Source organism: Trichechus manatus, unplaced genomic scaffold (genome assembly GCF_000243295.1).
Source record: "Trichechus manatus latirostris isolate Lorelei unplaced genomic scaffold, TriManLat1.0 scaffold00029, whole genome shotgun sequence".
NCBI classification, from domain to species: Eukaryota; Metazoa; Chordata; class Mammalia; order Sirenia; family Trichechidae; genus Trichechus; species Trichechus manatus.
Genome location: NW_004443965.1, coordinates 17512639 through 17537314, shown reverse-complemented (window position 1 = coordinate 17537314; position 24676 = coordinate 17512639). Strand labels below are relative to the sequence as shown.

The 24676-nt window shown below is 34.2% G+C and overlaps 1 protein-coding gene across 5 annotated transcripts in view; it reads right to left on the bottom strand.

The window, feature by feature from the left end:
• Nucleotides 1-904: 904 nt before the first annotated feature.
• Nucleotides 905-24676, bottom strand: part of CENPK (centromere protein K) — a 46507-nt gene continuing 22735 nt past the window's right edge. For 2 of the 5 annotated variants that reach the window (XM_004374546.2, XM_023729605.1), the window contains 7 exons: nt 19880-19926; nt 9129-9211; nt 8719-8817; nt 8243-8369; nt 5500-5553; nt 2330-2461; nt 1082-1180 (listed from right to left, as the gene is read on the bottom strand). In XM_004374546.2, coding sequence (XP_004374603.2) covers nt 1127-1180; nt 2330-2461; nt 5500-5553; nt 8243-8369; nt 8719-8817; nt 9129-9211; nt 19880-19926 — 596 coding nt within the window. In that variant the 3' untranslated portion in view covers nt 1082-1126. Of the gene's footprint in view, nt 1185-2029; nt 2462-5499; nt 5554-8242; nt 8370-8718; nt 8818-9128; nt 9212-19879; nt 19927-24676 lie in introns of those variants that run through there. The other 3 variants (XM_023729603.1, XM_023729604.1, XM_023729602.1) reach the window with 3 other exon arrangements.

The following is a 24676-nucleotide window of genomic DNA, read 5'->3' as shown; positions in this document are numbered from 1 at the left end:
ATGTTTTGACTAGTAAACATTAAAAAGGCAATAGGTCATTTCATTTACTATTCCTGATGCAGTTATTATTAGTAGCTGTTATTAATAATCATTAAGTAGAAATTTCAGAAAATTAAGTTGGGGTTAAGAAGTTGTATAGAACTGAGAAATATAACTCTTGGTAAATGCAACAAAAAAGTAAACTAAAAGCAAACTAAATAATAACAAAAAAGTAAACTAAGGAAAACAAGGATATAGGAATGTTAATATAGATGTCAAATAAATAAAACACAGGGTCTTATTCAACTAGGTTGAATTTTCAACTAAATAGAGATTTAGTTTCCCCAAATCAATATATTCCTACATATTAATCAACAACAAAGTTAAATATATTTGTGATAGACTAAAATAAATTTCTGTTTTTAAGTTAGGTTACTATCACTATCTGGTATCGGAAAGCTAGAATATGGTATTATTTTTAGATATTTTGCATTATCATATTTAAGAGTCAATTATATAAAAACAAATTTGACATCTAAATAAATTTGACTGATTTTCTTAAATCAATAAAAACTAAAGACAGATACAGTTTCTCAGCACTGGAAACATTTTCTCAAACATACTCAAAACCACAAAAGGCTTTAAGAGTTCTAAGTTTAGATGGACTACAAATCAAGAATAATTCTACAATGATTTACTTTGTTTATGTCTAAGATCAAAAGTGGGCAAGTAATCTTCCTATGTAAGAAGCCTAGGTTAATGAATTAAAGTAGGATGCAATCATAGTTTCTTCAGAGCATTTTACAAGATAAACCCATGCCGTCAAGTTGATTCTGACTCATAGCGACCCTACAGGACAGAGTAGAACTGCCCCGTAGGGTTTCCAAGGCTGAAATCTTTATGGAAGCAGACTGCCACATCTTTCTCCCATAGAGAAAAAAATCGCTGACCCTTTGGTTAGCAGCTGAGCACTTTAACCATTGCACTACCAGTGCTCCTTTTATACAAGATACTGTAAAAAAAAATCATAATAAGTAGATTTACCAGTAAAACATAAAGACTTGCTAGATAACTCACCATGTTGTTTACTGCCTTTATCCATTCCTTTCTGTAATTTGTAACACAGAGGAGTTCAAAGAGAACAGTATCACTGGCTCTGAAGAATTACTGTCAAGCTCACACTACCATAACCATTTCTTGCCTATCTAGTAACATCAAGAAATAAAAGTTACTCATTCCTTGGACCCCCAACAGGAATATTCTAAGAAAGTACTTTACAGGTCATCTTCCCCTAAAAGAACTTAGATTCTCTAAAATACAGCAATGTTTGTATTTTCTACAAAAGGGGCATGGTGTATTTGAAAGTTTATTTGCTTCCTTAAAAAAAAAGATGAAGCAAGAAATCTGGATGATATACAGTAGAAAGCTTTTTCAAGAAGTATATATAAAGTCCTCTCAGAAAACTAATGATACTAAATAGGTTTATAATTCTCTACTTCAGCTTGTATGTAATCCTGCATGAGCCCTATCTTAATTTATCCATTCGTGAAAAAGTCTTCTATTATTAAAAATATTGTGCCACATCACTAAAAAGTTAAGAGTCTTTAGATGAGAGAATTTTATTTACAGAAAATTCACAAAGAATTAGCAAAATGTTATAAACACAATTTTGTTGGTAATAATTAGCAGAATCAAGAGTGGTTAGATATATAATATCACTTAGTATATAATGCACATTAAAATATATTTTATGCTAGTTTTATCCATTGGTTTTTGATGTTCCACTTTGTAACAACTCTACAAATAAGGCAGTATAAACGAAACAGATTTGTTCAATATTTTAAAAGTATTCTACTTTCTATGTCAAATACTACTTCAACTTTAAAATCATCTGAAAATTAAATGACCTTTCCATTAAATTTCCTATATTCAAAGAAGTACCAAATGGAATTCAAAATACATAAAAGAAACTGTAATAAATTTATGAAGAAAAATATTACTTTAGCAACATCATAAATTAACAAAGAATTTTCCAAAGAATACTGTGTGAGATAAGGTGCATAAATGTTTTATAGCAGTTAAGTCTAGAATAACTTTTATCTGCATTTTTGTCCATATAGTTTAAAACATGAAAGCGCTAACTGAATGAGAAAGGACCATTTTAAAATGAACAGATGACAGCAGGCGTCATTTAAGGATAAAAGGAAGATGGACTATGTGCTTTGATTTGCAAATAACATTCTTTATCCAAATAGTCCTCAGTGTTTCCATTATCCTTGAATGACAAGATTCTTTAAGATTGCATGAAAAGGATGACATCCTTTTACTGATGAAAGGCTTCTAATCTTACTCGGTTTGGGTCTTCGGGATGTCTCAAGGCAATTCCATTACGCAGCAGCAGCTCAATATAAGGTGGCCAAAAGGAATCACTAATTTTGACATATGGATCATGTGGAACATCAAATAATTTATTTATAAGAATCTAGGAAAAAATATTCAAAATATACTTTACTTGGGAAAAAGCTGGTACAGCTATAATAAAACATTAAGAAAGTTTTTCATAAAACAATGTTGATCTCCTTTCTCCTTAAACAGTTGTTTAAATCATGATACTTATGAACTAACTTATATAATTGATTTTCCTTTTTTAAAGACTACAGATGTTTGTGGGGGGAAAAAGTCTTTAAAGTATATCGCTGCATTTTAACTTTGAAAACTCTTCCTAAAATCTGGTTAAAAAATAGTTATAATTCTCCCACTTAAGATTTACAATTTCTTTAGGATATAAGTTTAGTTATAATCACTTCTAAAACATAAAAATACAAAACTTAAAAAATCAATTAACTACTCAACAAAATACACAAAAAGTTCAAAAGAAAGTAAGCGTATATGTTTAATATTTGAGGAAAAGAAATTACCTAAAAATAAAAAAATGTTGAGAGGTTACAACCACAAATTAAGAAGTTTTGAGTAATTTATATTAAAATTATATGGGCTCGGAATCTTTGTTTAGCTAGCACTGAGTTTCTGTTTATGGGGATGGAGATTATAGTAATAGATGTTGGTGATAGTTGCACAATATGATTGATGTAATTTGTTTCACTGAATTGTACAAGCGAAAAACGATGAGTTGGCAAATGTGTTACCTATACTTTTTACAACAATTAAAAAAAAAAAAACCTATACAGGCTGGCATTTCCCAAACTGCATTCCATGGAATGCCTCCCTAAAAGATGTTCTTAGTTCTTGAAAAGCAAGGTTCTGTGATCAAATAAGCTTGAGAAAGATTGTTAATGTGCACTGCGAATCACTGTCCTTCCTAAATCCATAGGCATTAGGATATTTTTTTCAAAGAACACATATTTACAACTCTTTGAACACTAATATTCTATGAAACACCATGAAAAAATACTAAACATACTCCAATTACTATTCTCCCGCCTGAGCAACATCCCAGTGCCTTCAGAAATTACAAAATCAGGACTTAGAAGAATTAAGGGGTTCTTCAGGGGCAAATTAGTGGCAGATCATGGATCATATTCCATATCTCTGAACTGTTGGGCCAAAGCATTAACTGAAAGATACAATTATTTTAAGGAACATGGAAAAGTGAAAACATCATACAAGTATAAAGTGCCAAAGAAATTAATAAAATTAACATTTCAAGTGCTAATTTCAATCATATTTCCTATTAATATCAATATCTCAATTCATAAAGTAACATTTTCATCTATTATTAACTTCAGCTATTTCAAGCCTTACCACCTGGGAAAAAAAGCTTTGGCCTCATTTCTTTCAGGTCCATGATTAAGAATTAAATATGATTCCCATTTTAAAGCAATGCTCTTTTTAATATAATTTAACATCTTTCTAGTTTTTCATTTCTAATCTTAATTATATTAATTGAACTTACAGAAAATGTCAGAAATAGTTAAATACTAAAATCCAAATCTAAAACATTTACATTGTTTTAGTTTTCACTGAATTGCAGTTTAAATTTGGTTACTTTTATCATTGATAATATAAGCCTAGGAGACAAAAATGGTTTGTAATTTTAAGTTTTATATGGTATCACATAGTATACCTTTTAAAAATTATACATGTATTTCAGTTAATATCTGTTAATATTTGTCACATAAATAACAACCTTTATTTAAAAATGTTAAGTCATCCACAAAAAACAGTAGTCTTAATTTCACTACAAACTAGAGTAGCTAGCAGCGCATAAAAAGGTTCTAATCATAACAAAGATTTGTATTTTGCTTTTCAAAACAATAATATTCTGTATTTAAGATATTCTAAGGCATCCAAACTAGTTTGTTGAACAAAAAACGAGACTTAGTACTCAATTCATAAAATTACAATGAAACTTATTTTTTGAAATCACTCTTTCTTTTAACCTTAACAGTGATTTTAAAAAAGGCACACTAATTGCTAAATATCCTACTTTTTGTAGACTATTTTATCTTCCACTCTGCCCCATTTGCCTTGGATGGCCATACTGAGATCTTCTAAAGTACTAAACACATTTGATAATTTGGCTGAAGTTCAAAAATATTTTTTAAAACAGGTTAAGGTTATTTGTAAAAGAAAGTGAATGTAAAGTAGATGAAGTTAAATTTACTCAGCCCTTGCAATATGAAAAATGACCTGATGTTATTTAAAGAAAAACTGCACAAATTATCAAAATTTTGTGGACAGAATCCTTAAGCTCACTTATATATTTTAAACAGAGCATAGTTGCCAACTAAACATTGCATCATGTAACAGCATAGGATTTTACTAAGTAAATTACTAAATAATCTCATAAAAATATTTTTAAAAGTGTTTACCTATAAAGAAATCTTGGGAATATGATTCAGGATTAGATTTTAATTTCGAGTTCATTTAAAAAACAATATTCTTTCCAATACTGTACAGAAATTAATTTTGTATTAATGATAAATTATTATAAATATATTTATAGAAGACTAATGTCTACATTAAGATCTAAAGCAGTATTTTTTCTTTTTCAAGCCTGTGTGTGGAGTCCTTGGGTGGTGCAAATGGTTAATGTGCTCAAAACCAAACCCGTTGCCGTTGAGTCAATTCCAATTCATAATGACCCTAAAGGACAGAGTAGAACTGCCCAATAGAGGCTCCAAGGCTGTAATCTTTACAGAAGCAGATTGCCACATCTTTCTCTCATGAAGTGGCTGGTTCATTTGAACTGCCGACCCTTCAGCTGGCAGCCAAGCACTTAACCACTGAACCACCAGAGCTCCTTTCATGTGCTCAGCTGCTAACCAAAATGATGGTGGTTCAAGTCCACTTAGAGGCACCTGGGAATAAAGGACTGGCAATCTATTTCCAAAAAATCAGCCACTGAAAATCCTATGCAGCACAGTTATACTGAGACACATGGGGTTGCCATGAACCGGAATCAATTCCACGGCAACTGGTTACTGGTCTAATTGTTCATGAATCACTAATTAAGAGAAACGTTCAAGACAGAAAAATTAAACCTCACAAAACACTTACCTCCAACATTTCATGTAGTGTTATCAGCTGTGCAGTTGGTTCTTGCAAGTTTTTCTTTGAGAGAAATGTGAATACAAAAAATTAACATTTCAATTCTGCAGTGGCAGAATATTACTGTATCTGTTATAAAATTTAAAAAATTAACATTTGATAATTGTAATGGCACAAGATTGTTATGGACTGAATTATGTCCCCCCAAAATATGTGCTGAAATCTTAACCCCTGTACTTGTAAATATGACTCTGTTTGGAAATAAAGGTTTCCTTTTGTTATGGGAATGAGGTCATACCAGAGTAGCGTAAGTTCTAAACTTAATCACTTCTGAGTTATAAAAAGAGCAGAATAGACAAAGACACGCACAGTGGGGAAGACAAACGCCAAAGAACGCCAAGGAATGCCAAGGATTGACAGCGGTCAAGCAGAAACTAGAAAGAGGCCCATGAAGGAATCAACATGGTTGAGACCTTGATTTGGACTGTCAGATTCCATAATTATGAGAAAATAAATTTCTGTTCTTTAGAGCAACCCACTTGTGTATACTTTGTCATGGCAGCATTAAGTAACTAAGCAAAAAGTATACTAAAATCAAACACTCAAGATTAGATGCTTTAAAAAGAATTCTCAAAGTAAACAATCTGATTGTTCTTAACTGTAAAAACAAAAAATGAAGTTGAACCAACTTTATGACAGTAAAAACTTTTATAATTAGTAGAAGATACAATTGAAACTATCCATAAATACTAGATAAATAATATTATACATATTAGATATAATCAGATAAAAGAAAGTCTAGTGTTTGAACCCCCCAACAAAAATTTCCCAAACAAATGATATCCCAGACTACTGATACAGCTTCAGGACAGGGAACATGCTTCCCAGGGAACCTTGTTCATCTTTCTACAGCTCGTGACAGTTTCTCATGTTAAGTCCACTCATTGATTCCTTTCTCTTGGGATAACAGAGAATAAATCTACCATATTTTACAAGAATAACATGCACTATACATTTTTTGTCAACTGCACAACCCCCTCCATGTTATTTTCCTATGTGCACTATGCACGTTATATGTGTGTGTGCGTATTATTTACGAAAATGCAGTATTTCGATTCCACCCAAGAGTTCTTCAAATATTTGACAACAGCTACTATGAGCCCCAAGTCTTCTCTTCTTCTTATTAATTATCATTAGTTCCTTCAAATATTTTTCATATGCCATAGTTTTGAGGTCCCTCAATATCATGGTTGTTCTCTGAATGTACTCTAATTTGTCCTTTTTTTTTTAAATCCAGTCTCGACAATGATCTAGGTGATTTGACCACAAAAGAGGAAAAAGAAGACATATCTATATTTGTAAATGCTGGAATTCTATTTATTAATTTTAAGATTGCATTAGCTTCTGGGCATCTATTTCAACTTGTTGACTTCTATCTGAGGATACTATCATCTAAGATGAGAAAGTCTTTTTTATACATCCAGCTAAGATACATCTCTCTCATTTTTTTAATGTTTTAAATTCGATAGAGATATTCTATGTATTTCTACTAAATATCATTCTGTTTTATACGGCCCAGTTTCTGGCCAACTGAAAAAATAGTCCTGATTCTGTCACCCAATATATTTACTATTAGCCCATTTAGTTGTATATTGTTTGCAGTTTTTGATAACCATGTCTTCTATTTCTTTATCCAAATTAATGTTGATTAAACAACACACTTTAAATAACCCATGAGTCAAAGAAGATGTTACAAAGCAAATTAGAAAATATTTTTACCTCAAAGATAATGAAAATACAACATATCAAAATTTGTAGATTCTAGATAAAGCAGTGATTAGAGGACAATTTATACATTTAAATGGATATATTTAAGAATATTAAAAGTTTAAAATTAGTGATCTAGCTTCTATTTCAAGAAGCTAAAAAAGAAGAATAAACCAAAGGAAAAAAGAAATTAAATAGAAAACAGATGAATGACTGAGAAAATAAAACTAAAAGTGATTCTTTGAAAGGATTAATAAAATTGATTAACTCCAAGAAAGACTGATTTAAAAAAGACAGAAAACACAAATTATAAATATCAGGCATGATAAAGGGAAGATCACTTATGAACATACAGGCATTAAAAAAACAAGTGTGCTCTACAGAATTTGGAGACACACAAGATTTTTAACTAGGTCATTACATTTTACTAGGGGACATACATATCAGGATCTCTCAAAAAAGATTGAAAATAACTATTCTAGGCAATTTTTGTCATATAATATCCATACTTTGACTCATAACTCAGTAAAGCTGAGATTCCAGGAAAAGAACAGTTAAAGAAAGGGAAAAACTGCAGCTGTGAAATAGGTGCATATGAAAATAGAAGACTTGAACTGGAAAAATTGTCTTTCAAAAAGCTGGCTTAGTTCACCAAATAGCTAGGTTTAATTTACATAAATCCTAAGTCTCAATGACCAAAATTTATGAGTTAAATAATACTTAAACATTTCATTTTACAGAAGTCTTAAATATATTGTCCATGTTTCCCACTTTACAAAAAAAAATAACATTTAATCTCATTTTATTGAATAATCTATTCTAATTTTTCAATAAACATTATAATGTGATGACGGAATATTTCTGTACATGTATCTACGTGTGTATATCTTAGATCTGTATATAAACATACAAAAATTTATCAGAAAGTTCCCATTTGAAACTACCTAAAACAATTTCAAATATGAATATCTACTCTAAAACTTACCTTTTTCTTTTTAACTTTTCCATCAGGCAGAGGAAAATGGTCTTCTAGAAAACCACCCAAGGTAAACAAGAGCGTCTCCTTATATTCTTTTATATTAACCATTTTAGTTTTCAGCTCATTAAAGATTCTAGCAGATTAAAAAAAAATTGAGAAGCATTTAGCTGATAAACTACCTATGTACATGTAACTGGTTACTCGTAAAGTTGATCAAAAACTCTGTTCAAACTTCACTGCTTAAACCAAATAACTAGCTTTATGAAGTAATACTTTCTTTTTAACATAAAGGGAAACTAAAAGTACAATCAAGTCAAGTCATTGAAAAAAGACTGTGTAATTAATAACTGGCAAAAGTTAGGGAAGACTCATGATTCCTGGTAACATTTACCTTCTTTCCAACTATGCATTTCTTGTAATGTAAAATGTAAAAATGAAAATACTTTTCCCTATTTTAAAAACCTAGAACACAAAATTAATACCTTGATTCAGAAAATGGTACAACCTGGTTTTTCAGTTCATTGTATACTGTATTAAGAGATTCCAGTATCTGTTCTTGTTCATCCAACCACTGTTGCTCCCTTTAAACATTGAGGAAAAAAAAAAAGCCAAATAAAACATTAATTGCCAATTCAACATTTATCAGTGCTTAACAGTATTTATAACATAAACAAAGGAGCCACGGTGATGCAGTGGTTAAAAGAGCTCAGCTGCTAACCAAAAGATTGGCCAATAAAAGTCACCAGCTGCTCCACAGGAGAAAGATGTGGCAATCTGCTTCTGTAAAGATCACAGCCTTGGAAATCTTATGGGGCAGTTCTACTCTGTCCTATAGCATTTCTATGAGTTGGAATTGACTCAACAGCAATAGCTTTTTATAACATAAATATACCTTTCCAAGTCTTCCTTTAACTTTTCATTCTTTGACTGAATAGTAGACAGTACCATTTCCAGATCATGTCTCAATTTTTGGAACTGGAACAAAATAAACCAAAGAATTATTTAGTTTTTAATCCTATGAACAGTTATAGTTCTGATTTACACTGAAATTTAAATGTTGATCTAGGATTAATACTTCAGTTCAGAAATCAGTAGCAAACAAATGTAGCAACAAGTTTTTGAAAAGGTAAATATATAGCAGGTGCTAAATTTTTTAAACATTCCATGGTTAAATGCAAAAAATATAAGGAGTTTTAAGTAATATATTTTAATTTCATACTAAAAAGCAAATAATGGTGAGTTTTCAGTAATCAGGTAGATTAGATCTCTTTTCTAAGGAGACTATGCAAAAACAGACACAAATGAAAATTACTCATTCAACAAATATTTACAGATCAGTTATTGACTACCAGACATTGCTGAAAGAATGTTAAAAAAAGTACTTCAGAGGGGAAGAATATACTAGATAGAAATCTAGACTCAAAAATAAATAAATAGAGCACTGCAAACGGTAAAAATGCAGATAAATACAAAAAAAGTTTTTTTCTTATTTTTAACCTCTTTAAAAGATAACTGGATGTCTAGAGGAAAATGGTAACAATGAATAATGGAGTTTGTAACTAATAGAGAAGCAAATTATATCATAGCAATTGCACAAAGGTTGAAATAAAAGTATACTAAGTTTCTTACATTACATGGAAAGTAGTATATTGTTTGAAGGTAGACAGTGATGAGTTGCAGATGTATATTATAAACCCTAGAACCAAAAACCAAACTCGTTGCCGTTGAGTCGACTCTGACTCAAGCGACCCTACAGGACAGAGTAGAACTGCCCCACTGGGTTTCCAAGGGGAGCTGGTGGATTTGAACTGCTGACCTTTTGGTTAGCAGCCGTGCTCTTAACCTCTGCACCACCAGGGCTCCATAAACCCTAGAGCAACCACAAAAAGAATAAAATAAAGAGGAGTAACTAAAAGTCAAGTACAGAAATAAAATGGATTAATTTATAAAACTACAAAATTAATCCAAGAAACTGGAAAAATAGGACAGAGAACAAGTAGAATAACTACAAAAGAAAAATCAAGAGTGTAGATTTAAACTCAATCATATTGATATTACATTAAATACAAATAGTCTAAGAAGGGAAATAAATTAGAAATCAACAAAGGTTATCTGGAAAAACCTGCAAATATTTGTACAATTAAAAACACACTTCTAAATAATCCATTAGTAAAAGAAGCAATCAACAGGAAAATTATTATGAACTGAATGAAAATAAAAACATAACAAAAATTTGGAGGATGAAACAAAAGCAGTACTCGAGAATTTATAGCACTAAAAGCCTATATTAGGAAAAAAAAAAAAAAAAAGCTCTCAAATTAATGACCTAAGCTTCCACCATAAGAAACTAGAAACACAATAAACGAAAGTAAGCTGAATAAAAACCTATAGTAATAGAGAACAGAAATCAATGAAATTAAAATGGAACAAAATAAGAATAGAGAAAAATCAAAGAAACCAAACACTGGTTCTTTGAGAAGGTCAATAAAATTAGCCAGACCCATTACCAGCATCAGGAATGAGAGCGATGATAACACTACAGACATTTAAAATGGTAACAGAGGGAATGTTATGAACACTTTTATGCCAATAAATTCAGCAAATTAGATGAGATGGACAAATTCTTTGAAGGAAACAAACTACCCATGATCATTCAAAGAAAAAGAGAAAAATTGACTAGCCATAAAGAAATTGAACTTATATTTAAAAATCTTGCCACAAAAAAAACTCCAAGCCTAGATAGCTTCACTGGTAAATTTGAACAAAAATTTAAGGAATAAACAATAACGAGTGTACACAAACTCTCATGAAGAGGAAAAAATACTTCTCAACTCATTTAAGAGGCTGCTATTACCCTGATATCAAAGTCTGGCAAAGGCATTAGGAGAAAAGAAAACCACAGACCAATATCCCCCATGAATACAGATCAAATGCTCTTAATAAAATTTTAGCAAATTATATCTAGAAATATATTTTTTAGAAAAAGGCTAATACATTACAGCAAAGTGGGGTTTAGACCAGGAATGCAGTTAATTAAACAATTGAAATCAATTTAAAAATCAATTAGTGTAATTCACCATATACCATTGCTGCTGAGTCGATTCCGACTCATAGTGACCCTATAGGACATTGTAGAACTGCCCCATAGTTTCCAAGGAGCACCTGGTGGATTCAAACTGCCGACCTTTTGGTTAGCAGCCAGAGCTCTTAACCACTACACCACCAGGGTTTCCACTCACCATATAGACAAACTAAAAAAGAAAAAAAAAACATCTGATCATCTCAAAGAATTCAGAAAGAACAAGTGACGAAATTCAATATTAATTCATGATTAAAAGACTGTCTGTGAATTAGACTAGAAGGAAATTTCCTCAACCTGATTAAGTGCATCTATGGAAAACCTACTATTAACATCACACTTAATGATGAAAGAGTGAGTGCTTTCCCCTAAAATCAGGAACAAGGCAAAAATGTCTATTCTCACCACATCTATTCAGCATTTTACTGGAGGTTCTAGGGCAGTACGATAAGCCAAGAAAAACAAATAAAAAGCATTCACACTGGAAGGAAATAACTAAACTGTCTTTGATCTCAAATAACATGATGATTTATAGAGAAAATCCTACAGAATCTACAAAAAAGCTACTAGAGTAAAGGAGTTTACTACGTTCACAGGATATAAGATGACTGAATTTCTATGCACTGGCAATGAATCACTGGAAATTGAAATTTATAAAGAATACCATTTTAATATCATAAAAATATGAAATATTTAAGGATAAATTTGACAAGATACATGTAACACCTGTGCACTGAGAACTACAAAACCTTGGTAGGACAAATTTAAAAAATCCCCAATAGATGGACAGATCATACAATACTTATAGATTTGAAATCAGACTCAATATGGTTAAATTTCGTATGGTTAAATATGACAATTCTTCCATAATTAATTTTATAGATTTAGGGCAATCTCAATCAAAATTCCAACAAGCTTTTTTGGGAGGTGGAATGACAAGCCAATTCTAAATTTATGGAGCAATGTGAAATAATTTTGAAAAAGAACAAAGTTGGAAAACCCGTATTACCTGATTTTTATTCTTATTTTAAAGCTTCAGTAAACATAACAGTGTGGTACTAGCTTAAAGATAGAAACACAGGCCAAAGAAATAAAAATATCCACAGCACAGATTGGAATACAGGGGAATAGAAATGGAGAGTTCAGAAATAGATCCACATGTATATGGTCAATTGATTTTCAACAAAGGTGCCAAGGCAATTCAATGGAGAAGAGACAGTTTTTTCAACAATTCGTGCTGGTACAACTAGTATCTATATTTTAAAAAAAAAAAAAAAAAAAACTTTTATCAACACAAAAACGCAAACCCATTGCCATCTAGTCAATTCTAACTCATCATGACCCTACAGAACAGAGTAGAACTGCCCCATAGGGTTTCCAAGGAGTGGCTGGTGGATTCAAAGTGCCAACCTTTTGGTTAGTGGTCAAGCTCTTAACTACCATGCCACCAGGTCTCCTTTTATCAATAACCCATATCAGATATAAAAACATTAATTTAAAATGGATCAAGGACCTAAATGTGAAACCTAAAAGGAAAACTTCTAGAAGAAAGCATTCAAGAAAGTCTTTGTGATCTTGCGTTGGGCAAATAGTTCTTAGATTTGACACCGAAAGCTGATTTTAAAAGAAACCTTAACAAAATGGGTTTAATAAAATTAGAAACTTATGTTCTTCAAAAGACACTGTCAAGAGAATGAAAAGAGTACAGAAAAGGGTTAACTCAGCAGGGCTGAGTTGCTCAAACCCTGCAGGTTCCCAAGAAAGACTTGTCTTCAGGAATGGTCCTTGGCTCACTCTTGGGAGACAGGCTCTGAGCACTTGGAATACTTTCCCCGCTAAGAGTATTTTGGTGTGCTTAAGGCCTTGGACAACATGGCACCAGTTTGAATGGCGTAGTGGTTAAGAGCTTTGGCTGCTAACCAAAAGGTCAGTAGTTCAAATCCACCAGGTGCTCCTTGGAAACCCTATGAGGCAGTTTTACCCTGTGCTATAGGGTCACTGTGAGTCAGAATTGACTCAACAGCAATGAGTTCGGTTTGGTTTTTTGAAGGCCTTGGACCACATGGTACCAGTTTGAATAGTGTGATAATAGTGATTTATGGTGAACGCCTATTTTTGTATGCATGAGGCCTTGGGCAACATAGAACTAGTTTGACAAGGTAGTTTATACTAACAATGTGATTTATGGTGAACACCTGTTTTTGCTTTGGGAGCCTGGAGTCGGAGTAACTGAGGTCAGTCATGCAGGCAGTGCATTCCTACATGATGACACCCAATGAAAACCCTGGACATCAAGGCTCAGGTGAGCTTCCCTTGTTTGCAACCTTCACATGTGTTGTCATACATCATTACTGGGAGAATGTGAATCTACCGGAAGAGGACTCTCGGAAATTTGTGCCTGGTTTCTCCTGGCCCCGAGTGCTTTTTCCATTTGCTGATTTTAATCTGTATCCTTTGCTGTAATAAACCATAACCATAAGAATAACACCTTTTCTGAGTCCTGTGAGTTTACCTAGCAAATTATCAAGCCTGAGGGCAGACAGCCCTGACACAATTGGTGTCATAAGTGGGATTCACTATATGGACCCTGACTCACTGAAACATACCAAAAGCATTTTTTGGGAAAAGGAGAGATGGCAGGGTGGAAAGATGAACTTTTGATGCCTGATGGCTACTGAGTCGCCCATGATATGAGGCAGCAGCTGTGCTGTGATCAGTTATCAAAGGTAAGTTACCAATGGAATTTAGAAATGACAGACCCAATTCTTGTGAAGTTAGTTCACTGGATACATAAGAAAATGCAAAGTAGTAAGAAGCAAGCTGTTATTTTTATCTGTAATAGCTAAAAGAAAGTAAAGGAGAGTTGTTGTGGTGGATTCTGGCACAGCACCAAGCTCAGATTTTGGCCAGTCTAGACTCAGGGCTGCTATCAAACACGAAAATTATGCTGAATTATTATGTCATGGATCATTTTGAATTTATTACGTTGGAAATTTGTTGGACCTTTTCAGTATGGAGAATCATATCTTCCATTATTGAAAAATGTTCAGGTTTTATTTATTTTATTATTTCTTCCCTTCCATTTTTTCTATTCTGGAACTCCTACTGGTAACATTCTGTACTTCTGGGATGATATTTTAATTTCCTTATCTTCTATTTTTCCAATTTTCCTTTCTTTTTTTCCTTCCTGATCTACTTTCTAGAAGATTTACATGACTAATTACCAACCTTTCTTTCTTTCTTTTTTAATTCAGCTATCACATTTTCATTCCTAAGGGTTCTTTCTTATTCTCTGAATGCTCCTTTTAAAAAATAACAGCTTTACCAAATAACTTGCAGGATTGGGTTACTGGGTTTGAAGGCTTAGAATTATAGTCTCATGGGACATCTCGGTCAATCGGCACAACATAGTCTATAAAGTTTATACTCTACATATGAGTTCGGTGAGCAGTGTGTGTGGTCTTAAAAGCTTGTGAGCAGCCTCTAAGATACAACTATTGGTCTCTACTCATCTGGAGCAAAAGAGAAAGAAGAAAATCAATGACTCAAAAAAGAAACTAGTCTATGGGACCAATTGCTCACATGGACCATGGCCTCACCTATCCAGAGACCAGAAGAAGTGGATGGTGTCTGGCTGCTACTACCAACCGTTCTGACTGGGGCCACAATAGATGGTGCCAGATAGAATGGGAGAAAATTGTAGAACAAAATTCTAAGTCTTAAAAAAATGGCTATGGAAACTCCATAGACACATCCAAACGTCCTGAGGGACCGAACTTCTAGGCCGAGAGATGTGGGGACCATGGTCTCGGGGAACATCTAGTTCAACTGGCCTAACACAGTTTACAAAGAAAATGTTCTACATTCTACTTTGGTGAGTAGCGTCTGGGGTCTTAAAAGCCTGTGAGCAGCCATCTAAGATGCTCCACTCGTCTCACCCCTTCGGGGCAAGGAAGAATGAGGAAAACTAAAGATACAAGGGAAAGATTAGTCCAAAGGACTACCGGACCATAATTACCATGGCCTTCACCAGACTGAGTCCAGTACAACTAGATGGTGCCTAGCTACCACCACTGACTGCTCTGAGAAGGATCACAATAGAGGGTCCCAGATAGAGCTGGAGAAAAATGTAGAACAAAATTCTAACTCAAGAAAAACGACCCAACTTACTGGTCTGACAGAGACTGGAGAAACCTCGAGAGTATGGCCCCAGACACACTTTTAGCTCAGTTATGAAGTCACTCCCGAGGTTCACCCTTTGGCCAAAGATTAGACAGGCCCATAAAACAAAACGAGACTAAAGGGGCATACCACGCCAGGGGCAAGGACTAGAAGGCAGGAGGGGACAGGAAAGCTGGTAACAGGGAACCGAAGATTGAGAAAGGAGAGTGTTGACATGTCGTGGGGTTGTCAACCAATGTCATAAAATAATATGTGTACTGTTCAATGAGAAACAAGTTTGTTCTGGAAACCTTCATCTAAAGTACAATTTTAAAAAATTATAATATATATATGTAAAAGGCAGACTTACTGGACCAGAAGAGATTAGGGGAACCCCCAGGACTATCACCCTAAGATACCCCTTAAATTTTGAACTGAAACTACTCGCAGAAGTCACCTTTCAGCTAAATAACATATTGGCTCATAAAATAAACAATATCACCCATGAGTACTGTGTTCCTTTTCATTACAAAAAAAAAAAAAAAAAATCTATATGAAACTAAGCGGTCAACATTTACCCTAAAGTAAAAATGAGAAGATCAGAGGGGGCAGAGAAACAAGAATAATGGAAACAGAACAACCAGATTAGAAATGAGAATGTTGACACAGTGTAGAAAATGTAACCAATGACACTGAACTATATGTATCTTCTTAAATGGGAACCTAATTTGCTGTGTAAACTTTCACCCAAAACTCATTAAAAAAAAAAAAAAAAAAAGCTTTATTGAGATATAATCCATATACCGTACAATTTACTCATTTAAAGTGTATAATCCACTGGTTTTTAGAATATTCAGGGTGGTGCAACCATCACCACAATCAATTTTAGAACATTTTCATCACCCCAGAGAGAAATCCTGTTAGCAGTACTCATTAACAGTCACTCCTCATTTTCCCTCCAATCACCCTCCCCCTACCCTCCCCATCCCTACTCCCTACCCTAGGTAATCAGCAATCTACTTTCTGTCTCTATAGATTTGCTTACTCTGGACATTTCATGTAAATGTAATCACACAATATGTGGTCTTTTGTGACTGGCTGATTTCACTTAGCATACTGTTTTCAGGGTTCATCCATGTTGTAGCACATTTTCAGTACTCTAATTCTTTTTATTTTTGAATAACATTCCATTGTATGGATATACTACATTTTTTAAATCCATTCTTCAGTTGATTTGGATTGTTTTCTCTTTTTGGCTACTGTGAAAAATGCTATGAACATTCATGTACAAATTTTTGTGTGGATGTATGTTTTCATGTCTCTTGGGCATATAATTAGGAGTGAAATTATTGGTTATTATAATAACTCAACGTTTTACCTTTTGAAGAACTGTCAGACTGTTTTCCAAAGTGGGTGCACCATTTTACATTCCCATCAGCAGTCTATGAGGCTTCCAATTTTCTCCACATCTTCACCAATACTTGTTATTTTCTGCATTTTTGATTACAGCCATCCTAGTAGGTGTGAAGTGGGCATTCAGCTGTTTGGTGGACTCAAATTTTTTATCCCTCTGAAGACATTGTTTTTTAAAATTTTCATTAGTTCCCTGAATTGTCTCTATTTCCTTAAGTCTTTGTTCAATTTCTGCCTTTCCATTTGGAAGCATTTCTCAAATATCTTATGATCTTTGGCTAGCCATTCATATTTAAAACTCAAAAACTTACTGAAAAGTCTAGGTTTATGAATGGGCCTTTTGGATGTGTGGCCACCCTGCTTTCTCACACAGAACCCCCAGATTAATTACAGATCTTTTCTCTTGGGCTATTTCGTTTCTCCAGAGAAGATTATTTATCTCCTTTCTGGGTCTATGATTACATCAGACGGTAGCTCTAGAGACAGGGCAGGAAAAGGAGCTTGTAGTTCCATCACTCAAAATGAAAACATTATGTAATCTTTCTTACTTTAGATCTATTACTTACTTTAGCGCCTACTAAACACCAAACCTGCTGTCCCTGAGTCCAGAGCCTCACATCTCCAAATAATAAGCCTTCACTCTTGAGGTGTGTTAGTAAAGAGTTAAGTGCCTGATTATGAAAGACAGAGTGATCTGGGAAGGTCTCACAGCTCTATATTATGACTTTAAAGGACTTCCTTGTTTTTAGCTCCACACTTGAACAATGAGTTTTACAGTAGCAGGTTGCTTCAAATCCCAAGACTTTCTTCAGTTCTGTAGGGCAGATAATTTCCTTTCACACTATTTATGTCTCCAGGCACACAGAGATACTTATCTCTTTCCATGATCCACAAACTTGTTAAAATTCTTTTTTGCTTTTGTCCTCTCTCCTATACTTTGACCTGATGAATTTACATTTTTAAAAATGCCTTTATTAACATTTGTGTTAAGTTTTGAGATGATATGTGTTTAGCCATTTAGCAATGTTTAATTTTTTCTGTTATGAAGAGAGCTTAATCAACTGAAGATTAGTTATGAGAGTAAGGTTTGCATACTGACAACTAACTTTAGCAATCGTTCTGATTTAAAAAATGATTTCAAAATTCAAATCTGTTAAAATATTTTGTTCAATAAAACATAATTCAAATAGAAATTAAAAAATTAATATGGTTTTACCCACAGACTGGGAAAAAATTTTTGGCTACGGCAAATCCGATCAGCATCTAATCTCTAAAATCTACAAGATACTGCAAAACCTCAACAACAAAAACACAAATAACCCAATTAAATAATGGGCAAAGGAAATGAACAGGCACTTCACCAAAGAAGATATTCAGGCAGCTAACAGACACATGAAGAAATGCTCATGATCATTAGCCATTAAGAGAAATGCAAATCAAAATTACAATGAGATATCATCTCACCCCAACAAGGCTAGCATTAATCCAAAAAACACAAAATAATAAATGCTGGAGAGGTTGTGGAGAGGCTGGAACACTTATACACTGTTGGTAGGAATGTAAAATGGTACAACCACCTTGGAAATAAATCGATTTGGTGCTTCCTTAAAAAGCTAGAAATAGAAGTACCATACATCCCAGCAATCCCGCTCCTTGTAATATGTCCTAGAGAATTAAGAGCCATCACATGAATAGATATACGCACACCCATGTTCATTGCAGCACTGTTCACAATAGCAAAGATAGAAACAACCTAGGTGCCTATCAACAGACAAATGGATAAACAAATTATGGTATATCCACATAATGGAATACTACCCAATGACAAAGAACAATGATGAAGCTGTGAAACATAACATGGAGGAAGGTGGAGGTCATTATGTTGAGTGAATTTAGTCAGTCACAAAAGGACAAATATTGTATAAGACCACTATTATAAGAACTCAAGAAAAGGTTTAAACACAGAAGAAAACATTCTTTGATGGTTATGAAGGTAGGGAGGGCAGGTAAGGGTTATTCACTAACTAGATAGTAGATAAGAATTATCTTAGGTGAAGGGAAGGACAGCACACACTACAGGGGAAGTCAGCATAACTGGACTAAACCAAAGCTAAGAAGTTTCCTGAATACAATTAAACACTTTGAGGGACAGAGTAGCAGGGGTAGGGGTCTGGGGACGATGCTTTCAGGGGACATCTAGGTCTACTGGCATAACAAAGCTTATTAAGAAAATGTTCTGCATCCTACTTTAGTGAGTGGCATCTGGGGTCTTAAAAGCTTGCATCAATTGGTCCCAACCACCTGGAGTAAAGGAGAAAGACGAACACCAAAGACACAAGGAAGGCATTGGCCCAAGAGACAGAAAGGGCCACATAAACCACAGACTTCATCAGCCTGAGACCAGAAGAACTAGATGGTGCCCAGCTACCACCAATGACCGCCCTGACAGGGAACACAACAGAGTCCCGGATGGAGCAGGAGAAAGGTGGGGTGCAGAACTCAAATTCTAGTAAGAAGAGCAGACTTAATGGTTTGACAGAGACTGGAGGAACCCCAGAAAGCACGGCCCCTGGATTCTCTATCAGCCCAGAACTAAAACAATTTCTGAGGCCAACTCTTCAGACAGGGACTGGACTGGACTGTGGGACATAAACTGATACTCATCAGGAGTGCACCTCTTAGCTCTAGTAGATACAAGAGACTAAACGGGCAGCTTCTGTCTAGAGGTGAGATGAGAAGGCAGAGAGGGTTAGGAGCTGGTTGAGTGGACATGGGGAAGCAGGGGTGGAAAGGAGGAGTGTGCTGTCACAGTATGGGGAGAGCAATTAGGGTCACATAACAATGTATGTATAAATTTTTGTATGGGAAAAAATAAAAAAACTAATATGGTTTTAAAGAGATTTCATTCTATTTCTTATATCATTAATTTGCCCATAACTATTTCAGTTATAAATTTTTTGAGGTCACTACCAACTCATTAAATGACTTACCTCTTCTTTTCCTAATGTTAGTAGAACATCTTCATTCAGTGGAATAACTACAGAAACAAAAACAAACAGAATTTATACATACACTTACTTACTATTGAAAAATCAAGAATTCAGTGGTTTTCTAAGATAACCTACTTCCTTTACATTTACATATTATACAACTTTTTATGAGATGTGTGCAGTGTTTACAAAATTATTTCTATTTGACATGTTTACACATATAGCCAACGACTATGTATAATTTTACATAAATGTGATTATACATTTTTGTGTCCTTTTTTATTTTCTTTTCCCAGCCTCCCAAAAGCAAAGATAACAACTATAGTATCCCTCAAATATTTTCTCTAGAGTTATATGATCCTATATATACACATATGCACATACATATCTGTACACACACATGTATGAAGGTTATTTTTGTCATTCCTAGATTTACAAGAATGGGATCATGTCATACACACTATTCCAATCTTGTTTTCATTCAACAAAACCTCCATGGAAATCCTTCCTATTCATCTGGTATGGCTCTAATACATAATTTTATTTTAAATGACTACATAGTATTCCACAGTATGAATATAGCATAATGTATTGAGTGCCTTCCCTATTGACTAAGCATTAACTTTGTGTCTAGTTTTTAGCCACAACAAATAATAATCTAGTAAACATCCTGGAATTAAGGTTCCAAATAAAATTAAGGTTACTAATCAGCTGACCTTGAGATGGAGAGATTATATTGGATCATCCGAGTGAGCCCAATATAATCACAAGGGTCCTTTTAAGTGAAAGAGGGAAGAAAAGTCAACGTCAGAGTGATGTGATACTTTTCTTTTTTTTTAAAAAAAAAGAACATGTCTTTATATACTGGTGGTTTAATCTCTATGGGACAGTTTCCCGGAAATGGAATTTGATAGAGGGAAATGTGCTACTTTGAGTTTTAACAGAAGATGCCATATTCCTTTCTAAAAATATTTCTATGAGCAATGAATAAGAAGTAGTAAAAGATATTAAAAAGATATTTTTTGCCAGTCTGATGAATATAAACTGATATTTTCATTTTGCATAGCAAAATTTAATGTGTTCAATTCTTATTCTTAGAAAAGTTTATCTTTTCTAATGACATGTTATTTGAAATTTCTCAGATGATATGCTACTAAAAATTTTCAAAGCCATCCGCTGTTCTAGAGTGCCTTGTAACAGAAAGGAACTTCTTATATGTACTTCATGGGTCCTATATTGGAAATGGTTATAGGCACCTCCAAGATGGTAACTAAATAATTTCAACAAATGCCATATTCTAAAAATATAAAGATTTTTTAAAATCTCCTTCTTGGCCAGTGTGACCAAGAGTATCATTTCAACATTCATTCAAATAGCTATTTCAACAAATACAATGTTACAGATTCTAAGAAGCCAAAGGTTAAAAAAAAATCTTTCCAGTGTAGCAGGCTGTGGGACTGGCAACCCTAAGCCAGGTAGGTACTTGGCAAATAGTCTGTACGTTCAGTAATATGAAGACAAGGTGTGTATGTAAGAGATGATCCTAATAAGAGAAATACAAATTAAAATTTCTCTGAGATACAATTTCTTATCAATCAGATTGGCAAAAATCTAAAAATTGGAAACATATTCCACTGGACTGATTGTGGGAAGACAGGTATTCTCATACATTGCTGGTGAAAATCATCAGTGTACAACCCCTGTGGAAGGTAATTTGGCAGTATCTAGCAACATTACATATGCATTTACCCTTTGATCTACCAAACACACTTACAGGACTCAACCTCCAGAATACATTGGCAACAATCAAAGTAACATAATAATAAGTCTATTCATTACAGCATTATTTGTATGAACAAAAGATTAGAACAACCCAAATATCCATCAGTTGAAAAACTGGTTGACTAACTATGGTACACCAACACAAAAAAGTATTATTCAACTGTAAAAAAAAAAAAAAAAAAAAAAGGCACGGGGTGGGAGCAGAGGATCTCCATATACGGATCTCCATGATATAATAAGTAAGAAAGGCAAGGTGCAGAACAGTGTTTATAACAAAGGAAAATAGGAAAAGTATAAATTAATACATATGCATATATTTACTTATACGTCATAAAGAAATAATACAAGATTAGACCACAAATTAACAAAATACTTACGGGGGAAGAAGGAACAAGGTGGAAGAGACAGGAATAAAGCTAGTCTATACCTTATTGTCTAGTTTTGACTTTGGAGCTATATAAATGTTCTACATGATTATAAACCAGGATGCAATCAAAAAGGAAAAAAAAATCCCTAAATAATTGAAATCAAATTGAAAGAAATGAACTTAACTGTATGTTAAGTCAGGAGCACAACCACGGGGAAAAAAAAGAATGGCTTTTAGTGGCGTTAAATTATGATTTATTACGAGCAAGATTGAATATATTTCTGAATTTGAACAGACATTAGAAAATAGTAAATAATTACTAATTATGTTAGCTACAATAATGAAATTATTAAAAAAAAGTTGCCTTTGAGTCGATTTCGACTCATTGAGACCCTATAGGACAGGATAGAACTGCCCCATAGGGTTTTCGAGGCTGTTATATTTAAATACAGTCTTTACCTGCTAAAGCTACATACTGAAATATTTCTGTCATTTGCTTTAAATATTACAGCATGGTGTGGGGAGGATTGGGGAGTGGATAAACAAGATCGAAAACTTCTGGTCTAGGACCAAGATAGAATAGAAATACTTCCTATTCCTCCCATTAAGTACAGCTAAAAACTCTAGACATTATATGTAAAACAAACATAAAATGACTTAAAAAAGTAGAGAGTAGACGGCAGACAGACGTTGGGACCTGAGGAGCAATGTAACGGAGAGTTCTTTTTGCCTCATATACCCTCGACTAGGTGCTGCAGAAGACAGCAACTTGAAAATGCAAACAGCAGCAGACAAAAAAAGCACCAAGCAAAGTCTGCTCTCTCCAGTCAAAGGACCAGGAAAGAAGCCAACTAGCAAGACAGAAAATTTTTAGACAATGTGGTAGGCAGAAACATGCCCACAAAGATGTCTTAATCCACAGAATTGTGAATGTTAATTTACATAGCAAAGGGGAATTAGGGTTGCAAATAAAATTAACATTGCTAATCAGCTGACCTTGAGATGAGGAGATAATACTGGATCATCCATGTGGGCCTAATCACAAGGGTCCTTATAAGTGAAAGAGGGAAGAAGAAAAGTAAATTTTAGAGTGATGTGATATAAGAAAGACACTACTGGCCATTGATAGCTGTGAAGATGGAAAGGGGCCACAAGCCAAGGAATGTGGACAGCTTCTAAAAGCGGAAAGGCGAAGTAATAGATTCTCCCCAACAGTCTCCAGAAAGGAATGCAGCACTGTCAATGCATTGATTTTAGCTCAGTGAGACCTATTTAGGAGTTCTGATATCCAAAAATGTAAAATTATAACTTTGTGTTGTTTTAAGCCACTAAATTTGTGGTAATTAGTTATAGCAGCAATAGAAAAGTAGTACAGAAAATAACCCCCCTACCCAAGCCAAATATCATGGAAAAAAGTCTCACCTCCACCCATCAGCAAAGGTCAAGTAGGGAGCCTAGACTTTCACCTTTACCCATCTTTAAAGGCAACCCCCATTATCTCCACCAGGGTGGTATCAAAGAAGTCTAAGTGGGGAGTCAGGACTTTCATTCTAGCCCAGGAGTAACAAGCACCCCTCTCCTCCCCTCTCCTCCACTGGGTTAGTGGAGACCACGTGAGCATCCTAGACTTTCACCCTCACCCAATGGTAATGCAGGATCACTCCCCTTCCCTGCTAGAGTCAGGCTGAGTGGGACACTAAAATTTTTACCACCATTCCGTGATAATGAGGCCTTCCCCTCGCAGTGCAATGTTAGCAGAGGTCATGTGGGAGCAATAACAAGACATCCCTCCACTTTCCAGCCGGAGTGATGTATGCAGAGGTCTACTGAAGAGCCTGAAACCTCACCTCCACCCAGCAGTAATGAGGCATTCCTGACCCCCTCCCAGTATTCTCAATGAAGGCTAAGTAGAGAACCTGAACTTTTACACCCACCTGGCAGTAATGAGTCATGCCTTCCTCTCCGTGCCAGCACAAATGATAGAGAAGGCTTATTAAAACAGAAGATTTAAATAAGATTCAGAGTCCTATGACATAATATCTAAAATGTCCATGCTACAGTAAAAAATTACCAAGGACCAGGAAAATCTGAACTTGAATGAGAAAATACAATTAAAAGTGACTTAAACCAAAATAACACATAAGCTGGCATTATCTGACAAAGATTTTAAAGCACTGGTCATAAAAAATGCTCCAGCAAGTAATTACAAACATGTTTGAAACAAGTGAAAAAAACAGGCTCAGCGAAGAAATAAAAGACATAAGGAAGAACCAAATGGAAATTTTAAAGACTGAAAAATATAATAACTAAAACAGAATGAGACTCATTGGATGAGTTCAACAGCAAAATAGAGACCAGAGGAAAGAAGCAGTGAACTTAAAGATAGAACAATAAAAAGTACCCAATCTGAGAACATCTAGCGCAACTGGCATAACATAGTTTATAAAGAAAATGTTCTATATTCTACTTTAGTAAGTAGTGTCCGAGGTCTTAAAAGACTGTGAGCAGCCATCTAAGATACTCCACTGGTCTCACCCCATCTGGAGCAAGGGAGAATGAAAACAACCAAAGACACAAGGGAAAGATTAGTAAAAAGGACTAAGAGACCACAACTACCACAGCCTCCACCAGATTGAGTCCAGCACAAC